Source organism: Manis pentadactyla, chromosome 16 (assembly GCF_030020395.1).
Source record: "Manis pentadactyla isolate mManPen7 chromosome 16, mManPen7.hap1, whole genome shotgun sequence".
NCBI lineage: Eukaryota > Metazoa > Chordata > Mammalia > Pholidota > Manidae > Manis > Manis pentadactyla.
In genome coordinates, this window is record NC_080034.1 from 71,781,248 (window position 1) to 71,807,927 (window position 26,680).

General features: G+C 40.7%; 1 protein-coding gene across 1 annotated transcript in view; it reads right to left on the reverse strand.

The window, feature by feature from the left end:
• The window catches only part of LOC118923771 (bromodomain adjacent to zinc finger domain protein 2B-like), a 113,429-nt gene that overhangs the window by 82,659 nt on the left and 4,090 nt on the right, over positions 1 to 26,680 (reverse strand). Inside the window, exons 2-3 of the mRNA XM_057493915.1 lie at positions 6,994 to 7,129; positions 6,466 to 6,587 (exon numbers count right to left, since the gene is read on the reverse strand). Of these exons, the coding sequence (XP_057349898.1) occupies positions 6,466 to 6,522 (57 nt within the window). The 5' untranslated portion in view covers positions 6,523 to 6,587; positions 6,994 to 7,129. The remainder of the gene's footprint in view (positions 1 to 6,465; positions 6,588 to 6,993; positions 7,130 to 26,680) is intronic.

Sequence of the window (26,680 nt, forward strand, 5' to 3'; positions counted from 1 at the left end):
GCAACAAAACTGAACTGGTAATCAAAAAACTACCTAAAGAACAAAACCCCCAGATCAGATGCCTAAACCACTGAATTTAATGAAACGTTTAGAGAAGACCTAACACCCATCCTCCTTAGTTTGCCAAAAAGTAGAGGAGGAGGGAATACTCCCAAACTCATTCTATGATGCCAGCATCACTCTAATACCAAAACCATGCAAAGACACCACAAAATAAAGAAAATTACACACCAATATCCCTGATGAACATAGATGAAAAAATACTCAACAAAATATTAGCAAACAGAATTCAAAATTATCATCAAAAAGATCATCCACCATGATCAAGTAGCATTTATTCCAGGAGTTCAAGGAAGGTACAATATGAGAAAAGCCATTAACAGAAAGAAGGACAAAAACCACATGATCATCTACATGGACGTTGAAAAAGCATTCGACAAACTTCAACATCCACTCATGATATAAACTCTCAACAAAATGAGTATAGAGGGCAAGTACCCTCAACATAATAAAGGCCATATATGATAAACCGACAGCTACCATCATAGTAAACAGCGAGAAGCTGAAAGTCTTTCCTTTTAAGATCAGGAACAAGACAAGGATTCCCACCCTTCTCACTTTTATTCAACATAGTTATGGAGGTCCTTGCCACAGCAATTAGACAACACACAGAAATAAAGGGCATCCAGATTGGTAAGGAAGAAGTTAAACTTTCACTGTTTGCAGATGACATGATATTGTACATCAAAAGCCCTAAATAATCCACTTCAAAACTGCTGGATCTAATATCTGAATTCAGCGAATTTGCAGGATACAAAACTAATACACAGAAATCTCTTGCATTCCTATACACTAATGATAAACGAGCAGAAATAGAAATCAGGAAAACAATTCCATTCACATTTACATCAAAAACAATAAAATACCGAGGAATAAACCTAACCACGAAGTAAAAGACATATACTCTGAAAACTACAAGACACTCAGGAGAGAAATTAAAGAAGATACCAACAAATGGAAACACATCCTGTGATCAAGGATAGGAAGAAATAATACTGTCAAAACGGCCATCTTGCCTAAAGCAATCTACAGATTCAATGCAATCTCTATCAAAATACCAACAGCATTCTTCAATGAACTATAGCAAATAGTTCTAAAATTTGTATGGAACCATAGAGAACTCAAATAGCCAAAACAATCCTGAGAACAAAGAAAAAGTGGAGGGTTGGGGGGATCATTCTCCCCGACTTCAAGCTCTACTACAAAGCCACAGTAATTAAGACAATTTGGTACGGGCACAAGAACAGACCCGTGCAACAATGGAACAGACAAGAGAACCCGGATATCAACCCAAGCATATATGACCAATTAATATAAAATTAAGGAGGCATGGACACACAATGGGGAAATGACAGCTTCTTCAACAACTGGTGTTGGCAGAACTGGGCAGCTACATGCAAGAGAATGAACCTGGATTGTTGTCTAATCCCATACACAAAAGCAAACTCAAAATGGATCAAAGACCTGAATGTAAGTCGTGAAACCATAAAACTCTTAAGAAGAAAACATAGCCAAAAAATCTCTTGAATATAAACATGAGCAACTTTTTCTTGAACTCATCTCCTCAGGCAAGGGAAACAAAATAAAAAATGAACAAATGGGACTGCATCATGTTAAAAAGCTTCTGTACAGAAAAGGACACCATCAGCAGAACAAAAATGCATCCTAGAGTATGGGAGAATATATTTGTAAATGACATATCCAACAAGAGGTTATCATCCAAAATACATGACTCACACACCTCAACACCCAAAAAGGAAATAACCGTTCTAAAAAATAGGTGGAAGATATGAACAGACACTTCGCCAAAGAAGAAATTCAGATGGCAATCAGGCACATGAAAAGATGCTCCACATTGCTAATTATCAGGGATATACAAATTAAAACCACAATATTCACCTCATACCAGTTAGGATGACCAACATCAAAAGATCAGGAACAACAAATGCTGGCGAGGATGGGGAGAAAGAGGAACAGTCCCACACTGCTGGTGGGAATGTAAAGTAGTTCAAGCACGGTGGAAAGTAGTATGGAGGTTCCTCAAAAAACTCAAAATAGAAATACCATGTAACCTGGGAATTCCACTCCTAGGAATGTACATAAAGAAAACAAATTCTCAGGTTCAAAAAGACATATGCAACCCCCCTCCCCCATGTTTATTGCAGCACTATTTACAATAGCCAAGAAATGGAAGCAACCTAAGTGTCCATCAGTAGATGAATGGATAAAGAGGAGTATTCTATATACACAATAGAATACTATCCAACCATAAGAAAGAAGCAAATCCCACCATGTGCAAAAACATGGATGGAGCTAGAGGGTATTATGCTCAGTGACATAAGCCAGGTGGAGAAAGACAAGTACCAAATGATTTCACTCATCTGTGCAGTGTTAACAACCAAGCAAAAACTGAAGGAACATAGCAGCAGCAGACTCACAGAACCCGACACTGGACTAATGGTTACCAAAGGGAAAGGGACTGGCGAGAGTGGGTGGGAAGGTAGGGAGAAGGGGAGTAATGGGCATTACAATTAGCACCCATAGCATAGTCGGGGGAACGAGGAAGACAGTAAAGCACAGAGAAGAGAAGTAGTGACTCTATAGCATCTTAGTACACAGATGGACAGTGACTGTAATGTGGTATGTGGTGGGGACGTGATAATGGGGGGGATCTAGTAAGCACAATGTTGCTCATGTGATTGTGTATTAATGATACCAAAATAAAATAAATAAATATTTGATGAAAGAATAAATGAATGAAAAAAAGGAGAACACTTGCTGTACAAGAGATTCTGGTAGTCGGAGAGCTTCGCTGGAGAATTCTACCAAACTCTTAAAGAATTCATGTCAATCTTTCCCAAAATCTTCGAAAAAACTGAAGAGTACAGAGCACTTCCAAGCTCACTCTATGAGGCCACCACTACCCTGACATCAATCCAGATTAGGATGCCATGAAAAAACATGACTGCAGACCAATATTCTTATTGAAAATAGATGCAAAATTCTTAGTGAGGTCATGAAAATGACAGAAAGTCTATGGTCCAGAATGCAGACATATTTTTCTCATAGTTGATGCACTTACTGATATTTAAAGCTGGTCTGCAGGTAAGAATTATCAACAATTTTGATTTTCTAATGTGGGTCATGTAGGATTTCTGTGGTAAATTATGCCTCTAATTGGAAAAATACAGTGGACAATTTTCTATGATGGTGCAAATGTAGTGGTGCAGTGACCACTGGAAAATCTGAATGAAGGAATATCAGGGATATTGCAGGTTTTCTGTAAGTCTGAAATTATCTGAAAACACTCTTCTAAATGACTGTGCTCATACTATGCCATTAAGTCAATCTGACCACAAAATACGTTACAGACGAAGAGCTTGATTTACCCCAGATGAACCAAGTTGTAAAGCTAAACCTAATCAACCTTGTAAGAAACTGAACATTCAGAAGGCAGTACATGAGTATTGTATTGTTACTGTACCTTCAGTGTGACGGATAATTTGTGGAGCCTGGGGAAACACTGAGAACTTTAAACCCCTTTTTCTATCATGACGCCTTTCCTCACCTGGCTGCTATGAAAACTCTCGAACCCTTGCCACAGGGCACAGGACAGGGACAAGGGCATTCCCTCTTACTGCCGCTCCTCCCGTTAAGGCCCATGGCGCCCCCAAACTACTGCATCCAGTCCTCTCCACGAGGCTGACGGAGGACAGAAGCTGGGGTCTCAGCTGTCATTTTGCTTCTTGCATGGTGCTGCTCTGAGTCTGTCCCTGCAGGTATGACCCAGCAGCATGAAGAGGGGACTGGAGAGAGAGAATCACCACTCTGGCTCTGTTGGGGTGGGATTCTCTAAGGACAAATTACCGGGCAAGCGGCAGGAAGGAGCAACGTGACCTTGAGGGGAATTCATGGTGCAGAGGTATGTGGGCTATGTGATGAACAGACATCCCCTGTGCTGCCGTAGGGGACTACATGGAATTGGTGCACTTTGACACAGGTTAACATGACTCAAAAGTTAATACATGGAATATCAAAGGAGAATATACACTATGCTGAATCCAAATCTTGATACAAAATATTACTAAATTCTATGCAAATTAGCACTCTGGAATGGTATTTTGAGTACTGGAAATAAATTTTAGGTGTCTCCTGATAATTTTAAGACTCTCCTGAAAACTGACAATTTAACCAAGCAGCATGATTATAAGTTCACTCGTTTTTAAAAACACAATGAGACGATATAAATTTGGAAGTATGTTGTACGAATGTAAAACTTTAATAAGGCACACGTATATACTTCATGAATTTGAAAATTAAAAACAGTAAATTGAAAATGTTTCTGGCTTTAGTACAAATATGTAAACTTGAAATATTACATTGTGAGATATAATACATACGCTCTTTAAATATTTAAGAGAAATTCAATTATTCCAAGGTCATAGGAAATTAACCATTATGAGAATTAATAGAAGCATTGGTAGAAAGCATCTGAATTCCATGGTCAGATACTGTCCACAATTCAAGCAATCCCTGAATGTACACCTACTAACCCTGTGTGTGAATCTGTGTCAGGCTTCCTCAATTAAAGCAATTCAGAAGAAGTAAATCCTACAGCAAGCTATAGGTTTTATAGACATAGAAACCCTTGTAAAATAAGGATTCTATACAATACTTATGAGAAACTAAAACAAAACCCCTGTGAATAGTCCAGAAAATTTTAGATTCCTTTAGTAATTAAGAAAACTCCCTCAGGAGTTCTAACACGTAAAATACACAGTGCTAAACTCAGAAGCACGCTGGCACAGACAGACTCTCAAACTTAATGCACTTGATCATGATGAGATGATCCTATGAATCATAAACAAATGGTTAAAAAACAGCTCTAGTGAAAAACCAGGACAATATGTAATTCCTCATGATTGTTAGAATGCCTGTCATCTAGCTTACCAATAAAGAACATTAGGTAGAAAGTATATTAGAGGAATGTAAAGCTAAAGCAAGGTTTATGTACATTTTTTCTGAAGCTCAAAATAGACCAAAAAAGTAAAGGAATGTGCATGCTAAAAAGAAACTTGAACTTGCAATTATTACAAGAAGGAAGCACATGAAATAGGAAGGAGATTAGAAACATCTCACTGTTATCTCAGAAACCAAGATACACAAAAGTAAAGTACCTTCAGATTTCTACTTGGAATCTAAGAAATCTGTTTTCCATAAATGCATGTCATTTAGAAAAAGCATCCAATGTTTTGGCTCTTAAGCGTTACGGTGATTTCAGTCCTAAAGGTGTTTTGTGACTGCACAGGCATTCCCTGTCTAATAAAGGCCCTCAGACATCTCAATGATATACAAGACTGGGTCCATCAATTATGACCCACAGTATGGGAATCAGAATGTGTAAGTTAAGATGAAAGAAAATGGGGTTTGCAAACCAAGGTAAAGCAAACTAAAATGGCCCAGGACTCTGATTTCCCCCTCAAGGCCACAGACTGACTCTTGACTCACGTATCCTTGACTTGTTTTACAGGTATTTAGGCTCCACCAGACGAGCCACCTCCTGACAATGAGCAAGTGAACTCTAGCCTCAGTGGCGCCAGAAGGCTGACAGCTAACACTCCTCAAACAGTCCCGTCACCTCACCACGGACCCGTCAGAACAATGCCACAAGCTCATCACACATCCTGCAACCCTTTCCCATAACCTTTATAAGCCCTTGCTTGTAAGCCAATAGTGAGTGCAGGGCTTCAAACTTTAGCTATCCGTTCTCCTTGCTTGGGGAACGCCCACCTTCTTTCCCTATGTTAAAAAAAACCACATCCCAAAGTCAGGGTTTGGTTTCACTGCTCAGGTCAGTGTTTGGCTTTGCTGTATGCTGACTGAGTGGAAACAGGTGTGTCTCATTTGGTAACAACTTCACCTTAGATGGTGTTGAGCAGCATCCAGTAGGTGGCATGGAGACAAAAGACATCATCGTATTTTGTTCTAAACCTGATTCATAAAATCTGCTCACTCAAATCATGTATCAAAATAGATAGATGTTCCCTTGGTTAATTTATGCATGTTTTTAACAAATACATTCACACAGAGGTCTGGCAAAGAACATATTAGTGAAGGAAGTTAATTTTTTAAAATTATGTTCAACACTCATTCAGGAGAAATCATCAAGCACAATGATTATCCCATTTGAAAATGACAAGCCACAAGGGATATCAACATATTGATAAGTTAGCTTTTCAAAAGCTAGGGACATAAAAGCATACTAAATTCTGGTTTGGTATCAATAAAATAGTAGAACTCAAAATAATGTTCTGAATTTTAATGTACTTAAACTTCCACTTTTCAGTGGATCTCAATTACTTTAATGTTGGAAAAGTAACAATACAGGTGAGTGAAGGGACTTACTAGGGTGTGACTTTTTCCTCTTTGCCTCAGGTTCCAGGGAAGACTGGCTGGTCCCATTTCTTGATATGAATTTTATGACTGTGTATATGATGCTGAAGTGGCATTTCTCTACAGAAACAATCCTGAATCAAAACGATACAGAATAATATAAAGTTAATCCTTAGAAACCCTCAGTGAATGAGGAACATTGCGCATTAATTATTACGGGGTCAGATCCTTAAAGATGATTCACACAAGGGCACAAAGCTCTAAGAGCTGGCTCATTCCTCACTTGATCTGCTTCCATAAAGCATTTTAAATTCACAAAATATTATTCTTTCTGGGCACACACTATGCCCCAGACCCTGGAGCTATTACATAATCTAATTCTGGTCTTTCATAACAGTTTTATTGTATAGATAACACCAGCCCTATTTACCTAAGAAATTTTATGCAACACACGTAAAAAAAAATGTTACAATACTATATGAGAATTTAATAAAGAAATCATCTAGGAATATGACAGAAAATGGCCGGTTCTGTACTCACTCCTTACAGAAACATCCAGAAGAAATCATGGCAAAGCCCCATCTGCAGGTGTCAGGACCCCAACACAGGACGCATTTTCCTCCTGGTGGACTGGGCTCCCAAGGCATCCCAAAGTTGCAGCCCAGCCTCCTGGGTCCTGCACATACAAAAGCTCAAGTCTTCACTCTAGCAAAGGTACCAGAGTGCACAGGATGAGCACACGTGCTCAATGCGTGCCAGAAAAGGCAGGTTCAGGCATCCCATAGCTCAAACATAGTCACTACTGATGGCTGGGCCCCTTCTGAGAAGTCCTGGTAAAGGGCTCAAATCCAATATATGATTATTCAGTGAAAAATATATGGTTAGGTTAAAACAGAAATTGAGCCTGATGCTCTGTGCCCAGATGGGATTTTACACATATACCATAAACTTAAGAGCAAAGTGAACATAAAAAATTCTGATTTTCAGTCAAACATTAACATATGATGGGAATTTGTTAGAAACAGTATCATTTATATCCACCACAACCAAAAAATGCAAAAATACAAATGCAACAAAATACTTATAGATCTCTGGGGAAAAACATGTGAAACATTTTTGACAGCAATGAAAGAAAAAACAAAACAACAGAGATATACTGCCAATGATCAAAATTCCATTACTAAGATGTCCATTTTCCTCAAATGGACTTAGAGCCCCCAAGTAATCCCAACAATAACCTTACCACACTATATTGCAGGAAGTGACAATTCATTTGAATACCTGTTCATCTATACAATGATAAAGAAGAAGTTGCACTCAAATGTTAAAATTTCAAGCTTAATTGCACAGCTGCAATAATTAAAGGAACATATTTAAAATGAATACACACAGGGCCTCTCTTGTCCCCTCCAGGTGTGAGCCACGAGCTCTGTCCTTTCGCTTTATCTCTAAATAAAAGCCTGTACCTTGCTCTCCTACCTTGAGTGTTTGTGAAGCTCATTCTTCGACTTCGTGAGCAAAAACCCCGGCATCGGAGTAACCCCAAACAACAAGTCTCCCAACCACAAAAGCACTGACACCTTCTCTGCCCTGACAGAAACCACTGAAGAAACAGAACTTGACAGCCCTTGACTGAGACTTCATGGTAACTGTCCAAAGCAGCGATTTCATCCTAATGGATCCAGAAGATGACTGAGAAATTAGATTTTGCCTTGCTATTTAAAAATCTTCAAACTAACTACCAAACTTCTAGAAAAAAAATAACACAGCACGTCTTCCTAGTTGCCCTGTTTCTTATCTGTGCTCCAACAACAAGGACCCTCCTGGCTGCAAGTGGATAACAGACTTGCCAAGCATGTAACTCCAATTTCAGGAGGCAAGCAACTTACATATTAGAAAGTTATAAAACTGCACTAGATTAAGTGAACAAATTGTATTTCCATTCTACAGTATTACCCTGATCTGTAAGCCTGTCTTCATTAGCCTGAATATTTTCAAACACCTAAAACTCAACTAGTTCTAACCACCTGCTTTACCAGTCAAAACCAAATGCGTGCTTGACACCCTCCATTTAAAAAACCCAGCTGTCTTGATGTTGATGTCTAGAACAAACACGTACCAGAGGTTTCCACAGGTCATTCACCCTTCTATTGGGCAGGTGTGTTAAGATGAAACTTATGACTTAAATGTCAAGCCACACTATAAAGTGCACTTCTTTTCTCCTGATTAATAAAATAAAAGTAAATAAATAAATAAATACACACAAATAAATGAACTAGAACAGACAGTTCACAAATGGACCCAACAGATTACAGAATCTTGAACCTCGCCAAAGAAATGAAAGCACTTCCACACAGAAAACAGGGCCTTTAGACTTTATTCTTCCATTTGCTTATTTAGAGTTCACCAACATCAACAAATGGAGACGAGGCAAAAGGATGGCCATGTGTAAATGAATAGACAGCTCAAGTCAGAAATGAAAGAAAAGCTACAACTGACACAACAGAAACACAAAGGACTGCAAGAGGCTGTTGTAAGAAGCTCCTAGAAATGCACGATATTCCAAAACTGAACCAGACAGAAGAAATAGAAAATCTCCACTGACAGATTAACAGTAATGAACTGCACTGATAATCAAAAAAAAAAAAAAAAAAACACTGTTTACAAAGTCAAGGACCAGATGGTTTTAAAAAATTACTTCCACCAAACATTTAAAGTACAGTTAACATTTACCTTTCTCAAACTACTTCTAAACATTGAAAAGGAAGGAAACTTCACACCTTTTTATTAGATCAGCATCACCCCAATACCAAATCCAACAAAAACAGAACAAAAAAGGAACACTAAGACACCACCATCCTTGGTGAACACATTTGTGAAAATCCTCAAAAAAATTAGCAGCAAACTGAATTAAAAAATACATTACAAAACTCATTAACCAAGAACAAGTAGGATTTATTCCAGGGATGCAAAGATGGTGAAGTATCTGCAAATCAATGTGACACATCCCATTAACAAAAGGAAGGACAAAAACGATTGTCATCACAATAGGTACTAAAAAGGATCACAAAACCCAACATGCTTTTATGCTAAAAACTCAACAAAGTGTGTAGAGAGGGAACATACATCAACATAACAACGGCCATATATGGCAAACTCACAGCTGCCATCACACTGAATTGCAAAAAGTTGAAAGCTTATCCTCTAAGGTCAGGAGCAAGGCCAGAATGCCCACTGTCACTTTTATTAAACATAGTCCTGAAAGTCCTAGCCACGGCAACCAGACAAGTAAAAGGCATCCAAGCTGGCAAGGAAGAAGTCAAATTGCCCCTACTTACAGGTGACATGATACTGTATAGACAAAACCCTAAAACCTGCATCAAAAAACTACTAGAATTAATAAATGAACTCAGTAAAAGTCACAGCAAACAAAACCAATGCGCAAAAATCTGCCACATTTACACATACAAATGAACTACCAGGAAGAGATTTAAGAAAGAATCCCATTTATGATTGCCTCAAAAAGGATAAAATCACTGGGAATAAAATTCAACCAAGGCAGATAAAGACCTGTACTCTCAAAACTCTAAGACACTGATGAAAGAAACTGAGGAAGACACAAATAAATGGAAAGCTCTCCAGTGCTCCTGGATAGGATGAATGAATATTGTTAAATTGGCCATATTATCCAAAGCAACCTACAGATTCGATGCAATTCCTATAAAAAAACCAATGGCATTTTTCACTCAACTAGAGGAAAAGATCCTAAAATTTATATGCAACCTCAAAAGACCCTGAAGAGCCAAAGAAACCTTGACAATGAAGAACAATGCTGGGGGTAAACAGCTATACTACAAAGCTGCAGTGAATTAAACAGTATGGTACTGACACAAGAATATATGAATCAATGGAACTGAACAGATAACTAAGAAGTAAACCCACACTTATATGGTCAATTAAAATATGACAAAAGAGGCAAGAATATACAATGGGGAAAAGACAGTCTCTTCAATAAATGGTGCTGGGAAAACCAGACATCTACATGCAGGAGAATGGTATTGCATCACTGTCTAACATCATGCACAAAACTTAATTCAAAATGGATTAAATACCTAAAGGCATGAAAGCACAAAACTTTTTAAAGAAAAGATGGGCATGAATCTCTTGAAAATCAGCAAGAGTAAATTTTTTCTCGACACACCTCCCCAGGCAAGGGAAACTAAAGAAAGAATAAACAAGAGGGGCTTCATCGATGTAAAGTTTCTGTAGAGTAAAGGACAACATCGACAAAATGAAAAGGCAACTTACTGTAAGGAAGAACATATCTGAAAGTGATATATCTGATAAGGGGCTGACATCCAATATATATTGGATAAATATACTACAAAACAAAGAACCCATTAAAATATGGGCAGAGAACCGGAAGAGACATTTCCCAAAGAGGGCATACAGATGGCCTACAGTCACATGAAAAGATGCTCCACATCACTAATCATCAGGCAAATGCAAATTAAAACCACGAGGGGACTCACTCAAGATGGCGACGTGAGTAGGGCAACAGAAATATCCTCCCAAAACCATATAGATTTTGAAAATACACCAAATGCAACTACTCCTAAAAGAGAGTCCAGAAGATACAGGACAACAGCCAGGCTACACCTACATCTGCAAGAACTCAGCATCTCACGAAAAGGGTAAGATACAAAACTGCAATATGGTGGGGCCCGTGCACTCCCCCCACCACAGCTCACTGGGGTGAGGAAGAGCATCAGCCTGGGGAGGGAGTGCAAGCAGAGGACTGCTCAACAACCAGCCCTTGTAATCTGCACTGGGAGCACAGACCCACATAGCACGGTGTACGGGATATGACAGAAATGGGAAAGTAAATTCCGAGAAGGAGACCATGAACAGGTCCCCACAGCCGGCTGCCCTGGAACAAAAGAAAAGCAGGCACGTTAAAAGTCGTAAGGGGACAAGGGTTTAACAGGTGGACTAAATCGTCCTGGCACACACAGAAAAGCAGGCTGGGAATGTGAAGGAACGTCAGGTGCCCTAAACCCCTGGGTAGCAACACAGCTCCGAAGCCCATCATAGCGATAAGCAGCCTGTTCATTCTCCCCGGTGGGCACTGCAAGCAAACCACTGAAGCACCATTGCTGCAGACCAGCAGGGGAGCAGCCCCACTCACAGCAACCACACAGAATCTTCTCCCAGCGCACACCTAAACGAGTCAGAGTCAGAGCCAGAAACTGCCCCCTGTGCGCAGCAGCTGCCTGGCACAAGCTTAATGAAGCCGGTGCAAAGACCAGAAGTCACAAAGGGGTGCCTTTCTCGCAGGAGAACACATGCAGCTCGCCTGCAACCCCTGCCAGTGCCTAAGGCGATCCTGAGGGCCGCCCCACCCAAGGTAGCTCAGGGGATTAACCCAGAGACTGCTCCCTGTGTGCAGTTAACGGGCACAGGAAGCAGAGAAGGGAAAGGTTACCAGAAAACAGGAAGGGACTCTCTTCTCCCACCTGACACACATACCACTCGCCAGTGATCACTTCTATCACCGTGAAAAGGAAGAACAACCTGGTTCAGTCCAAAATCACTCAAATTCCAGAGAGAGAGCCTGGTGAGACAAGTATAACCAGTCTTCCTAAAAAAGAATTCAAAATAAAAGTCATAACCAGGCTCATGGAGTTCCAGAGAAATATGCAGGAGCTCAGGGATGAATTCTGGAGGGAGACAACAGAAATGAAACAAACAATGGAAGGACTTAAGAGCAGACTGGATGAGGTGCAAGAGATTGTTGATGGAATAGAAAACAGGAATACAGAGAAACTGAGGCAGAGACAGACAAAAGGATCTATAGGAATGAAAGAACACTTAGGAGAATTGTGTGACCAATGCAAATGGAATAATATTCGCATTATAGGGGTACCAAAAGAAGAGAGAGAAAATGAGATAGCAAGTGTCATTGAAGAAATAATTGATGAAAACTTCCCCAAGCTGGGGAAGGAAATAGTCTCAGACCATGGAAACCCACAGATTTCCCAACATAAGGGACCCAAGGAGAACAACACCAAGACACATAATAATTAAAATGGCAAAGATCAAAGGCAAGGACAGGGTAGTAAAAGCAGCCAGAGAAAAAAGATCACCTGCAAAGGAAAACCCATCAGGCTATTTTCACACTTCTCAACAGAAACCTTACAGGCCAGAAGAGAGTGGCATCATATATATAATGCATGAAACAGAAGGGCCTTGCACCAAGAATACTGTATCCAGCAAGATCATCACTTAAATTTGAAGGAGGGATTAAACAATTTCCAGATAAGCAAAAGTTGAGGGAATTTACCTTCCACAAACCACCTCTACACTGTATTTTAAAGGAACTGCTTTAGATGGAAGTACTCCTAAGGTTGAATAGATGGTACCAGAGAAAATAAAATCACACCAAAAAAGCACAACAAATACTAACTAAAGCCAAAAAATAAAATCAGTTATCCACAAAAGGAGTTAAGGGAAACACAAGAGAGTACAGAATTAAACACCTAAAACACAGAGAGTGGAGGAGGTAGAAAAAGAAGGGAGGGAAATAAAGAATCATCACACTGTGTTTATAACAGCATAAGTGAGTTAATGTTAGACGATTAGATGGCAAAGAAGCTATCCTTGAACGTATGGTACCCACGAATGCAAAGCCTGCAATGGAAATAAGTACATATCTATCGATAATTACCCTGAATGTAAATGCAGGAAATGCACCAATCAAAAGACACAGAGGGAGGAGGAGCGAAGATGGTGGCGTGAGTAGAGTAGCCGAAATCTCCTCCCAAAACCACATATATTTTTGAAAATACAACAAATATAAATACTCCTAAAAGAGAGACCAGAAGATACAGTACAACAGCCAGACTACATCTACATCTGCGAGACCCTAGCGCCACACGAAGGGGGTAAGACACAAACCACGGCCCGGTGGGACCCGAGCGTGCCAATCACACCAGCTCCTTGGTGGGAGGAGAGGAGTCGGAGCGGGGAGGCAGAAGGAGCCGAGGACTGCTAAATACCCAGCCCCAGTCATCCACACTGGGAGCGGAGACACACAGTGCATGGTGTGCTGGACACTAGGGAAACAGAACAGTAAAACCTGCAAGTGGGTCAGCGCAGCTGGCGCCCCTGGGACAAAAGAAAAGCGAGGGCTTTTTTGAAAGTCTTTAAGGGACAGGGGCCCCACAGCTGGACGGAAGCGTCCTGGCGTGCTCAGCACAGAAGCTGGGAATCATGGGGAACTCTGGGCGCCCTAACCCCCTGGGCGGCAGTGGAGCTTGGAGGCCCCTCACGGCGATGAACAGCCTCCGGCACGTTCCCCCTCCGGCAAAGCTCTGCCACAGTGGAGCAGCAACCTGAGGCCGGCCACACCGAGAGCAGCCGCTCGGGCCAGACTTAGAGGCCACATCTGCATGCAGCTGCCCAGCACAAGCCACTAGGGGTCGCTGTTCTCACAGGAGACGAAGGCCACAAACTAGCAAGAAGGGATGTTCTCCCAGCTGACACATGCGCCAACTCCCCACAACTACCTCTATCGCCATGAAAAGTCAGAAGAATTTGATCAAGACCAGACTAACAGAGACAACCCCTGAGAAGGAGCTTGGGGGGACAGACCTAACCAATCTTCCTGAGAAAGAATTCAAAATAAAGGTCATGACCATGCTGATGGAGCTGCAGAGAAAAATGCAAGAGCTAATGGACAAAGTAGGGAGGGAGACTACAAAAATAAAACAATCTCTGGAAGGATGTTAATGAAGAATGGATGAGATGCAAAAAGCCATTGATGGAATAGAAACCAGAGAACAGGAACGCATAGAAGCTGACACAGAGAGAGATAAAAGGATCTCAAGGAATGAAACAATATTAAGAGAGCTATGTTACCAATCCAAAAGGAACAATATCCACATTATAGGGGTACCAGAAGAAGAGAGAGAAAAAGGGATAGAAAGTGTATTTCAAGAAATAATTGCTGAAAACTTCCCCAAACTGGGGGTGGAAATAATCGATCAGACCACGGAAGTACACAGAACTCCCAAAAGAAGGGACCCCAGGACGACAACACCAAGACACATAATAAATAAAATGGCAAAGATCTAGGACAAGGAGTTTCAAAGGCAGCTAGACAGAGGAAAAAGGGCACCTACAAAGGAAAACCCAACAGGCTATCATCAGACTTCTCAACAGAAACCTTACAGGCCAGAAGAGAATGGCATAATATATTCAATGCAATGAAACAGGAGGGCCTTGAACCAAGATTACTGTATCCAGCACGATTATCATTTAAATATGAAGGAGGGAATAAACAATTCCCAGACAAGCAAAAGTTGACGGAATTTCCCTCCCACAAACCACCTCTACACGGTATTTTAGAGGGACTGCTCGACATGGCAGCACTCCTAAGGCTAAACAGATGTCACCAGAGAAAATAAAATCACAGCAAAGAAAGCAGACCAACCAAATACAAACTAAAGGCAAAAAATAAAATCAACTACCCACAAAAGCAGTCAAAGGAAACACAACGGGGCACGCAATAAAACACCCAACATATAAAGAATGGAGGGGGAGGAATAAGAAGGGAGAGAAATAAAGAATCACCAGACAGTGCTCATAACACCACAATAGGCGAGTTAAGTGAGACAGTAAGATACTAAAGAACCTAACCTTGAACCTTTGGTAACCACAAATCTAAAGCCTGCAATGGCAATAAGTACATATCTTTCAATAGTCACCCTAAATGCAAATGGACTGAATGCACCAATCAAAAGACAGAGTAATAGAATGGATAAAAGAGCAAGACCCTTCTATATGCTACTTACAAGAGATGCACCTCAAACCCAAAGACATGCACAGACTAAAAGTCAAGGGATGGAAAAACATATTCCATCCAAACAGGGAGAAAAAAGCAGGTGTTGCACTACTGGTATCAGACAAAATAGACATCAAAACAAAGAAAGTCACAAGAGATAAAGAAGGACATCACATAATGATAAAGGGTCAGTCCAACAAGTGGATATAACCATTATAAATATATATGCACCCAACACAGCACACCAGCATATGTGAAACAAATACTAACAGAACCAAAGGAGGAAATAGAATGCAATGCGTTCATTTTGGCAGACTTCAACACACCACTCATTCCAAAGGATAGATGCACCAGACAGAAAATAAGTAAGGACATGGAGGCACTAAACAACGCACTAGAACACATGGACCTAATAGACATCTATAGAACTCTACATCCAAAAGCAACAGGATACACATTCTTCTGAAGTGCACATGGAACATTGTCCAGAATAGACCACATTGCTAGGCCACAAAAAGAGGCACAGTAAATTCAAAAAGATTGGAATCCTAACAACCAAATTTTCAGACCGCAAAGGTATAAAGCAAGAAATACATTGTACAAAGAAAGCAAAAAAGCTCACAAACACATGGAGGCTTAACAACATGCTCCTAAATAATCAATGGATCAACAACAAAATTAAAATGGAGATCCAGCAACATATGGAAACAAATGACAACAACAACACAAAGTCCCAACTTCTGTGGGATGCAGCAAAAGCAGTCGTAAGAGGAAAGTATATAGCAAACCAGGCATATTTAAAGATGGAAGAACAATCCCAAATGAATAGTCTAATGTCACAAATATCGAAATTGGAAAAAGAACAAATGAGGCCTAAAGTCAGCAGAAGGAAGGACATAATAAAGATCAGAGAAGAAATAAATAAAATTGAGAAGAATAAAACAACAGAAAAAAAATCAATGAAACCAAGAGCTCGTGCTTTGAGAAAATAAAAATAGATAAGGCTCTAGCCAGACTTAGTAAGAGAAAAAGAGAATCAACACACATCAACAAAATCAGAAACGAGAAAGAGAAAATAATGATGGACCCCATAGAAATACAAACAATTATTAGAGAATGCTATGAAAACCTATATGCTAACAAGCTGGAAAGCCTAGGAGAAATGGACAACTTCCTAGAAAAATAGTACCTTCCAAGACTGACCCAGAAAGAAACAGAAAATCTAAACAAACCAATTACCAGCAACGAAACAGAAGCGGTAATTACAAAACGACCCAAGTAAAAAAAACCCGGGCCAGATGGATTTACTTCAGAATTTTATCAGACATACAGAGAAGACACAATACCCATTCTCCTCAAAGTTTTCCAAAAATAGAAGAGGAGGGAATGCTAGCAAACTCATTCTATGAAGCCAACATCACCCTAATACCAAAACCAGGCAAAGACCCCACCAAAAAAGAAAACTACAGACCAATATCCCTGATGAACGTAGATGCAAAAATACTCAACAAAATATTAGCAAACCGAATTCAAAAATACCGCAAAAGGATCATATACCATGACCAAGTGGGATTCATCTCAGGGATGCAAGGATGGTACAACATTCAAAAATCCATCAACATCAGCCACCACTTCAACAAAATGAAGGACAAAAACCACATGATCATCTCCATAGATGCTGAAAAAGCATTCAACAGAAGTCAACATCCATTCATGATTAAAAACTCTCAACAAAATGGGCATTGAGGGCAAGTACCTCAACATAATAAAGGCCGTATATGACAAACCCACAGCTAACATCACATTGAAAAGCAAGAAACTAAAAGCTTCTCCTCTGAGATCGGGAACAACACAGGGATGCCCACTCTCCCCACTGTTATTCAATTTTATAGTACTGGAGGTCCTAGCCACCGCAATTAGGCAAAACAAAAGAAATAAAAGGAATCCAGACTGGGAAACAAGAAGTTAAACTGTCACTATTTATAGATGACATGATATTGTATATAAAAAACCCTAAAGACTCCACCCCAAACCTACTAGAACTGATATCAGAATACAGCAAAGTTGCAGGATACAAAATCAACACACAGAAATCTGTGGCTTTCCTATACAACTACAATGAACTAATAGAAAGAGAAATCAGGAGAACAATTCCATTCACAATTACATCAAAAAGAATAAAATACCTCGGAATAAACCTAACCAAGGAAGTGAAAGACCTATACCCTGAAAACTATAAGACACTCTTAAGAGAAATTAAAGAGGACACTAGCAAATGGAAACCCATCCCATGATCTTGGCTAGGAGAAATTAATATCGTCAAAATGGCCGTCCTGCCCAAAGGAATATACAGATTTGATGCAATCCCTATCAAATTACCAACAACATTCTTCAACAAACTGGAACAAATACTTCAAAAATTCATATGGAAACACCAAAGACCGCAAATAGCCAAAGCAATCCTGAGAAGGAAGAATGAAGTGGGGGGGATCTCTCTCCCCAACTTCAAACTCTACTACAAAGCCACACTAATCAAGAGAATTTGGTACTGGCACAAGAACAGAGCCACAGACCAGTGGGACAGAATACAGACTCCAGACATTAACCCAAACATATATGATCAATTAACATACGATAAAGGAGCCATGGGCATAACAACAGGGAAATGACAGTCTCTCCAACAGATGGTGCTGGTAAAACTGGACAGCTACAAGTAAGAGAATGAAACTGGATCACTGTCTAACCCCATACACAAAAGGAAATTCAAAATGGATCAAAGACCTGAATGTAAGTCATGAAACCATAAAACTCCTAGGAAAAAACACAGGCAGAAATCTCTTAGACATAAACATGAGCAACTTCTTCATGAACATATCTCCCCGGGTAATGGAAACAAAAGCAAAAATGAATAAGTGGGACTATTTCAAGCTGAAAAGCTTCTGTACAGAAAAGGACACCATCAGTAGAACAAAAAGGTACCTTACAGTATGGGAGAATATATTCATAATGACATACCATGTTGACATCCAAAATATATAAAGATCTCATTCACCTCAACACACAGAAAGCAAATAATCCAATTAAAAAATGGGCAGTGGAGCTGAATAGACAGTTCTCTAAAGAAGAAATCCAGATGGCCAACAGGCACATGAAAAGATGCTCCACATCGCTTCTCATGAGAGAAATGCAAATTAAAACCACAAAGAGACATCACCTCACACCAGTAAGGATCGCCATCATTGAAAAGACAACAACAAATGTTGGCAACGTTCTCCATTGTGAAGAAAGGGGAGCCCTCCTACACTGCTGGTGGGAATGTAAATTAGTTCAACCATTGTGGAGAGCAGCATGGAGGTTGCTCAGAATTCTCAAAATAGAAATACCATTTGACCCAGGTATTCCACTTCTGGGAATTTACCCTAAGAATGCAGCACTCCAGTCTGAAAAAGACAGATGCACCCCTATGTTTATCGCTGCACTATTTACAATAGCCAAGATATGAAAGCAACCTAAATGTCCATCAGTAGATGAATGGATAAAGAAGATGTGGTACATATACACAGTGGAATATTACTCAGCCATAAGAAAAAAACAGATCCTACCATTCCCAAAAACATGGATGGAGCTAAACGGTATTATGCTCAGTGAAATAAGCCAGGCGGAGAAAGACAAGTATCAAATGGTTTCACTCATATGTGTAGCATAAGAACAAAGAAAAACTGAAGGAACGTCACAGCAGCAGAATCACAGAACCCAAGAATAGACTAACAGTTACCAAAGGGAAAGGGACTGGGGAGTATGGGTGCAAAGGGAGGGATAAGGGCAGGGAAAATGAAAGCGGGTATTACAATTATCATGTATAATTAGCACGTAGGGTGTAGCATGGGGAGGGCTGTGCAACACAGAGAAGACGAGTAGTGATTTTACAGCATCTTACTACACTGACGGACAGTGACTGTAATGGGGTGTGTGGGGGGGACTTGGTGAACAGGGGGGCTTAGTAAACATAATGTTCTTCATGTAATTGTAGATTAATAACAAGAAAAAAAAAGAAGTTTGAACACAGATATACACGTAGGCCTGATGGCATGTGACTGACAAGACAGAGTTTGGCGGAACACTTCTATAAGCCAAATACTGCCAAAACCCACCAGAGCCTAGGAGAGAGGCATGGAGCAGACCCCAGGCCACAGCCCTCAGCAGGAACCCAGCTGGTGACACTCCACTCTCAGACTTCTAGACCCCTAACTGTGAAAGGATACATGTCTGTGGTGTAAACAATCCAGTGTGTAGTACTGTGGTACAGCAGAGCCTTACAAAGTAACCAAGGTATCTATTTACTTATTGTTTTTTTTTTACAAAACTTCCCATTTGGGGAGTCTTACTCCTAAACCTACCCTTCTGTTTCATGACACAGGTAATTGCTAAAAATTTCCAATATTTTCAACATGGAAACCCACATATGAGCATCTCTATCTAAACTGACATACTCTGTGGCCTATTTTCCCCACTCTTCCAAGGTTTGAGGCAATAACTGGCCACATTCTATCTTTTCCTCAAATGTCCCAGTCTCTTTCCTGCTCTACATCCTTTAGCCACTTGATTTCCTCTATTAGAAATACTCTTCCACTCCCTGTTCTGCTGCTTAACTCCTACATAGTCTTCATTTTCTAGCTTAAGTACCATCACTACATAACTGCTTCTTCCTGCTATACAATTACTAAAACACCTGTTCAGCTCACTTGTACCCTTGTTTCCAAATCAATTGTTGGTATATTTGATATAATCATTGGCATAACAACATCTGCCACTCTTCTGAAGCTGCAATTTCCAAAGAAGGAAGATACAAGAGCCTGAAGATGTTAATAGTGTAGACTATTTATAATCAAACACTCTGTGCAAATCCAAATTTCTCACTTAACAGCTTCGGGTAACTTTGGGGAAAATCACTAACCTCAGACTCATCTGGTGCACGATGTACTTCACAGAGTTGTTGAGATAATCAAAGGAAATAATTTACATACATCACTTGCACTAGTATATATGATACTTGCTGACTCTTCTATTGATAGAGTTACCTCAATGCCAAGGACATACTAAGCGTTTAAATAAATATTTGCTGCAAAAGAATTTTCTCGATTCATTACTTTGTTTGAGTGGCTAATGATAGGATTTTTAGACACAAAAATTAGTTGGAAATAAAAGTCAGGTAGTTTGTCCACTCAAGCACAGCATATCGGTAGTGAATTTTCCATTTACATATATGTGAACTTTATAAAAAATCTAAGAGAAATGCTGACTTTCAGTGAAGCAGGTCAATACAAGGAGGAAATGTGACATCACACTAAGCCATTACTGTGTATGTGTATCCATATGTCTTAGTCTGAGACTCACTGGAAACAGACTGCATTCTAAGTGGGGAAGGTTAAGGAATGAATGTGCACCTAGTGACAGAACATTGACAAAACTGAGAAAATAGATACATACATAGATGATTGATAGATCAGATAGATATACATACAGATTAATTAGGTACATAGACGATAGCAGGTAGATATAGATAGATGATAGATTAGATACATACATACATACATATGTAGATAGATAGATATGGATAGATGGATAGATAAATAGACAGGTAGGTAGGTAGACAGGAAATCATAATACTAAACAAAGCTATCGCTCACTCAAGATCATCTACGTGCTCCCTTACAGGAGACTCACTTGAGATCCAAGGACACAGACAAACTACAAGTTGAAGGGGTGGGGACAGGTACCCTACACAAGTGAAACTGAAAAAAAAAGGGGGATTCTGTTTGAGTCTCCAGAGAGACAGTGAGTACAAAAGAGCCCTTCCAGCCACAGTGGATTCTTTTTGTTTGGTTTTAATAGTATGCAGTCATAGATTAAGTGGTAGAGTGAAGCCCTTCTCATTTTTTCTCACCTCAACAATTGAATTGCTGTAATAACATGTGTTTGGGCTTTTGAAATCAGTAGATTTCATGATGTTTACAAATGTAAAGAAGTATTTAACTAGATAAAGAGGGAAGTTTGGACACTCAAACACGTCACTCAACAACACACTCTTTGCTCCCAACTGCTCCTGTCTAGAACTTGGTGTTCCTTTTCATTTGTCCCTCCTCCTATCAGCGGTGACACCAATGTGCCTCAAACACGGTGGTGAGCAAAGCACCAAGTTTAGGTTTCTGTCTACAACAGGCCCAGAGGAAGGATACTTGTGGTCTTCAGGGAGCACTTAGTCAATGAATGTGGCTAGAATACAGTCAGCAAGTGATAAGGAGGTAAGAGGACAGAGGACAGAGATATGGGCTGAAGTCCCTGCACCACCATTTACTGGTTTTGTAAGCACAAGCGGCTGACTCGACCTGCAAGTGTCTCAGTGAATCCAGTGCTATCTCTACAGCCTAGTTACCTTGCTAGATTTTTGGAAGCACAATGTAGGGAAGTGACATATAAGCTATGTTGTTAACTGTTCTGTACTTAAGGATAGATGGGCAGACAAAAAGATGATGACAGATGATAGATGATAGATAGATAGATAGATAGATAGATAGATAGATAGATAGATAGATAGACAGATAAGATAGGTAGATAGATAGATGGATAGATAGATAGATTAGATTAGATAGATAGATAGATAGATAGATAGATAGATAGATAGATGATAGATAGATAGAGAGATAGATAGAAAGACAGATAGATAGATAGAAAGATAGAAAGATATAGAACGATGACAGATATATGATTAGACAGATAGATGATAGATAGCTATAGATACATATCAATTATAACAAAGCTATTGCTCATGACCAGGAGAGCAATGATGAAAGAACAGAGTGTAACTACAAACAAAAAAGAAGAAAGAAATCCAGTTTAAAAAGTGCAATAAGCAGCCATAAGAAAAAACAAATCCTACCATTTGCAACAACATGGATGGAGCTAGAGGGTATTATACTCAGTGAAATAAGCCAGGTGGAGAAAGACAAGTACCAAATGATTTCACTCATCTGTGGAGTATAAGAACAAAGAGAAACTGAAGGAACAAAACAGCAGCAGAATCACAGAATCCAAGAATGGACCAACAGTTACCAAAGGGAAAGGGACTGGGACTGGGGAGGGTGGATGGGAAGGGAGGGATAAGGGCAGGTGAAAAGAAAGGGCATACTACGATTAGCATGTATAATGTGGGGGGGCGCATGGGGAGGGCTGTGCAACACAGAGACGACAAGCAGTGATTCTACAGCACGTTACTATGCTGATGGACAGGGACTGTAATGGGGTTTCTGAGGAGGACTTGAAGGGGGGAGCCTAGTAAACATAATTTTCTTCATCTAATTGTAGATTAATAATAACAAAATAAAAAATAAATAAAAAATTTAAAAAGTGCAATAAGGCCACAGCTATCAATTATCAGAATGAAAGGACAGACTTTCAATGCTCCAATCAAAAGAAACAGGATTAGAAGAAGGGATGAAAACTCAGGATGACCTACGTGCTCCCTTAAGGAGACTCACTTGAGATCCAAGGACACAGACAAACTACAAGTCGAAGGGGTGGGGAAAGGAACCCTACACAAGTGAAATTGAAAAAAAAAAAAAAAAAGATGGATTGATGGGATTGAAGAAGGCGGCGTGAGATGGGAGGAAGAAACCTCCTCCCAGAACCACATACAGATGTACAATATGGAAATAGAACAACTACCCCAAATTCTGGAAGAGCAGCAGGGAAGAAGGCTGCTGCGGCAGGCTGTCACCTCAAGGAGAAGGGTGACGTACAAAGCCGTGATCCACAGGGACCCAAAGCACTTCCCACACCTGAGCTCACAGTAGGAAGAGAAACGGAACCGGGGAGGGGGGTGGAGGCCTAGGACTGCTGAACACCCAGCCCTGGAGATGTGCTCTGGGAGCACAAACCTACCATACATGGTGCGCTCTGGAGGATCGGTTGGGTTGGAAAGCCAAGACAGGCAGAATACTTCCAGAGACTTGAGATTCCAGCCACTGTGGGACAACACAGGGATCCACATCCGGCCGCTATGGGACAAAAGAAAGGCGGGCAGTCTGAGAGACTTCCTAACAGCGAGACAGCTGCTAAAGGGACAAGGCTTCCAGAGCTTGCCACTAAGGAGAAAGGACAGGTGCGCCAAACTGCCCGGGTGCACTCTGCCCAGCAGGCGGGAGAACTTTTAGGAGCTCCAGTCGCTCCGTCCCCCTGGCTGGCCTCGCAGCTCCGAGGCCCCCCTACCGTGCTGTGACTGATACACGGCCTGCCTCCCTGCCGGCACTGGCTTGCTACCCGGCGGCCCCCACCATCGCACCAGGCCAGCGAGAGGACGTCCCCACCTACGGCAGCTTCTCCCTGCGTGCTCCGCAAACTGGCCCTGGCAGTGGAGACAGGCACTGTGGCCGGGAAGCAGGAGAGACCTCTTTCCTCCCGGCAGGGGAGGGCACCAGCGCTGCTCCCGTGACCCTTGCCATCCCCCCAAAGGGCTGAGCAGCCCCAGAGAGTAAATCTCCTGGGAGCTAGAGGGCGCCACCTACAAATATGAACCGTCAAAGGAACCTGGTAACAGGACTCAAATCAATCTTCCTGAAACAGATCTCAAAATAAACATCAGGAACATGCTCATGGAGCTACAGAAAAAAACTGCCCGTCTCTTGAGTGCAATTCTCTCTCTCTCTTTCTCTCTCTCTCTCTCTCTCTCTCTCTCTCTCTCTCTACCAGGAGCACTACTGAGGCCTTGTTCTGAGAGGGATGCTGGAACAGCCCAGCCGGAATGGCAGAGCTCTCAGGTCCACCACCACCAGTGCCAGGACAGTCCCACACAGGGTCTGACAGAACTGCAAACGGGGGATGCCACACGTCTAACTCCGCAGGAAAGATAACAGTGCCGCATGCTAGCCTTCCCATTAATGGCTAGTGGCTGGGTGGCTCCACCGATACCAGGTGATGTAAACACCCAGGGCTTTATCTCCTTAGCAACCTTTTTTCGCTATGACCCTTGAAAGCAACACATGGAAAGATACTATCTACCAGTCTCCACACCATCTCACTTCTCAGCTTAGGCTCGATTTTCCTGTATCACATCTTCTCCTCTTCATAACAGTTTTCTCAGTCAATTGGTGTTCTGGAAAAAAAAAAATTAGAATTGGAATGACATGGCACGGGGTATAAGATTCCGTTTGAACACCATCAGTAGAACAAAAAGACATCCTACAGGATGGGAGAATATATTCATAGATAACATAACCGATAAGGGGTTGCCATCCAAAATATGTATTAAGAGCTCACGTACCTCAACACACAGAAAGCAAATAATCCAATTACAAAATGGGCAGAGGATCTGAACAGACACTTCTCCAAAGAAGCCATTTCAGGTGGCAGACAGGCACATGAAAAGATGCTCCACATTGTTAATCATCAGAGAACTGCACATTAAAGCCACACTGGGGTATCACCTCACACCAGTGAGGATGGCCACCATCCAAAAGACAGACAACAACAGATGTTGGTGAAGATGTGGAGAAAAGGGAACCCTCCTATACTGCTGGTGGGAATGTCAGTCCGTTCAACCATTGTGGAAAGCAGTATGGAGGTTCCCCAAAAATCCAAAAAACAGACATACTATTTGTCCCAGGAATTCCTCTCCTAGGAATTTACCCTAAGAATGCAGGAGCCCAGTTTGAAAGAGACATATGCACCGCTATGTTGATCGCAGCACTATTTATAATAGCCAAGAAATGGAAGCAACCTAAGTGCCCATCAGGAGATGAATGGATAAAGAAGAGGTGGTACATATACACTATGGAATATCATTCAGCAATAAGAAAACAAATCCTACCACCATTTGCAACAACATGGATGGAGCTACAGGGTGATATGCTCACTAAAATAAGCCAGGTGGAGAAAGACAAGTAGCAAATGATTCCAATACTCTGTGGAGTATAAGAACAAAGCAAAAACAGAAGGAACGAAACAGCAGCGGACTCACAGAACCCAAGAATGGACTAACAGTTACCAAAGGGAAAGGGACTGGGGAGAATGGGAGGGAAGGGAGGGATCAGCGTGGGAGAAAAAGAAAGGGGGTATTACGATTAGCATGTATAATATGACGGAGGCATGGGGAGGGCTCTGCAACAGAGAAGACAAGCAGTGATTCTACAACATCTTACTACGCTGATGGACAGTGACTATAATGGGGTTTGTGGGGGGGACTTGGTGAAGGGGGGACCCTAGTAAACATAATGTTCTTCATGTAATTGTACATTAATCATAACAAAATAAAAATACAAAGATAAAAAATAATAAAAATGAATGAAGTTTAGACATAAATCTAACCAAGTAGGAGAAAGATTGCATTCTGAAAACTATGAGACACTGATGAAAGAAACTGAATTTGACACAAATATGTAAAAAAGCTATTCCATGCTCATGGGCGGGAATAATCAATATAGTTAAAATGACCTTAATACCCCCAAGCGATCTACAGGTGCAATGCAATCCCTATCAAATACCAATAGCATGTTTTTACAACACTAGAGAAATAAATGTAAAATGTGTACAGAACCACAAAAGACCCCAAATTGCCAAAGAAATCTTGAGAAAGAAAAATAAAGATAGAGAGAGGACCATGCTTCCTGACTTCAAACTGTGTTGTATAGCTACAGTAATCAAAGAGTAGGTACTGGCACAAAAATAGACACACATCAATGGAATAGAATAGATTGCTCAGAAATAAACTTACACTTATACGGTCAGTTAATACGTGACAAAGGAAGCAAGTATACGCAATGGTGAAAAGACAGTCTCCAAAAATGGTGCTGGGAGAACAAGACAGCCTTATACAATGGAATGAAACTGCACTGCTGTCTTACACCATACACAAAGTAAACTCAAACTGGTTTAAAGACCTAAAGTAAGACCAGAAACCATAAAACTCCTAGAAGAAAGCATGGGCAGTAAACTCTTGAACACTGGCATTACAGTTTTTTTCTAGATATGTCTCCCCAGCAAGGAAAACAAAAAGCAAAAATAAACCAGTGACACTACACCAAACTAAAACACTTCCTCACAGCAAAGGAAGCCATCAACAATGTGAGAAGACAACCTAGTGAATGTGAGAATGTGTTTGCAAATGACGTATCTGATAAGGAGCTCATACCAAAAATGTATAAAGAACTCATACAACTCAACACCAAAAGCAAATGGAAAACAATGTGATAAAAAGTTGGGCAAAGGGCCTGAACAGACATTTTTCAAAAGGAGGCATACAGATGGCCAACAACCACATGAAAGGATTCTCACATCACTAGTCATCATGGAAATACAACTCAAAACCAAATGAGATATCACCTCACGCCA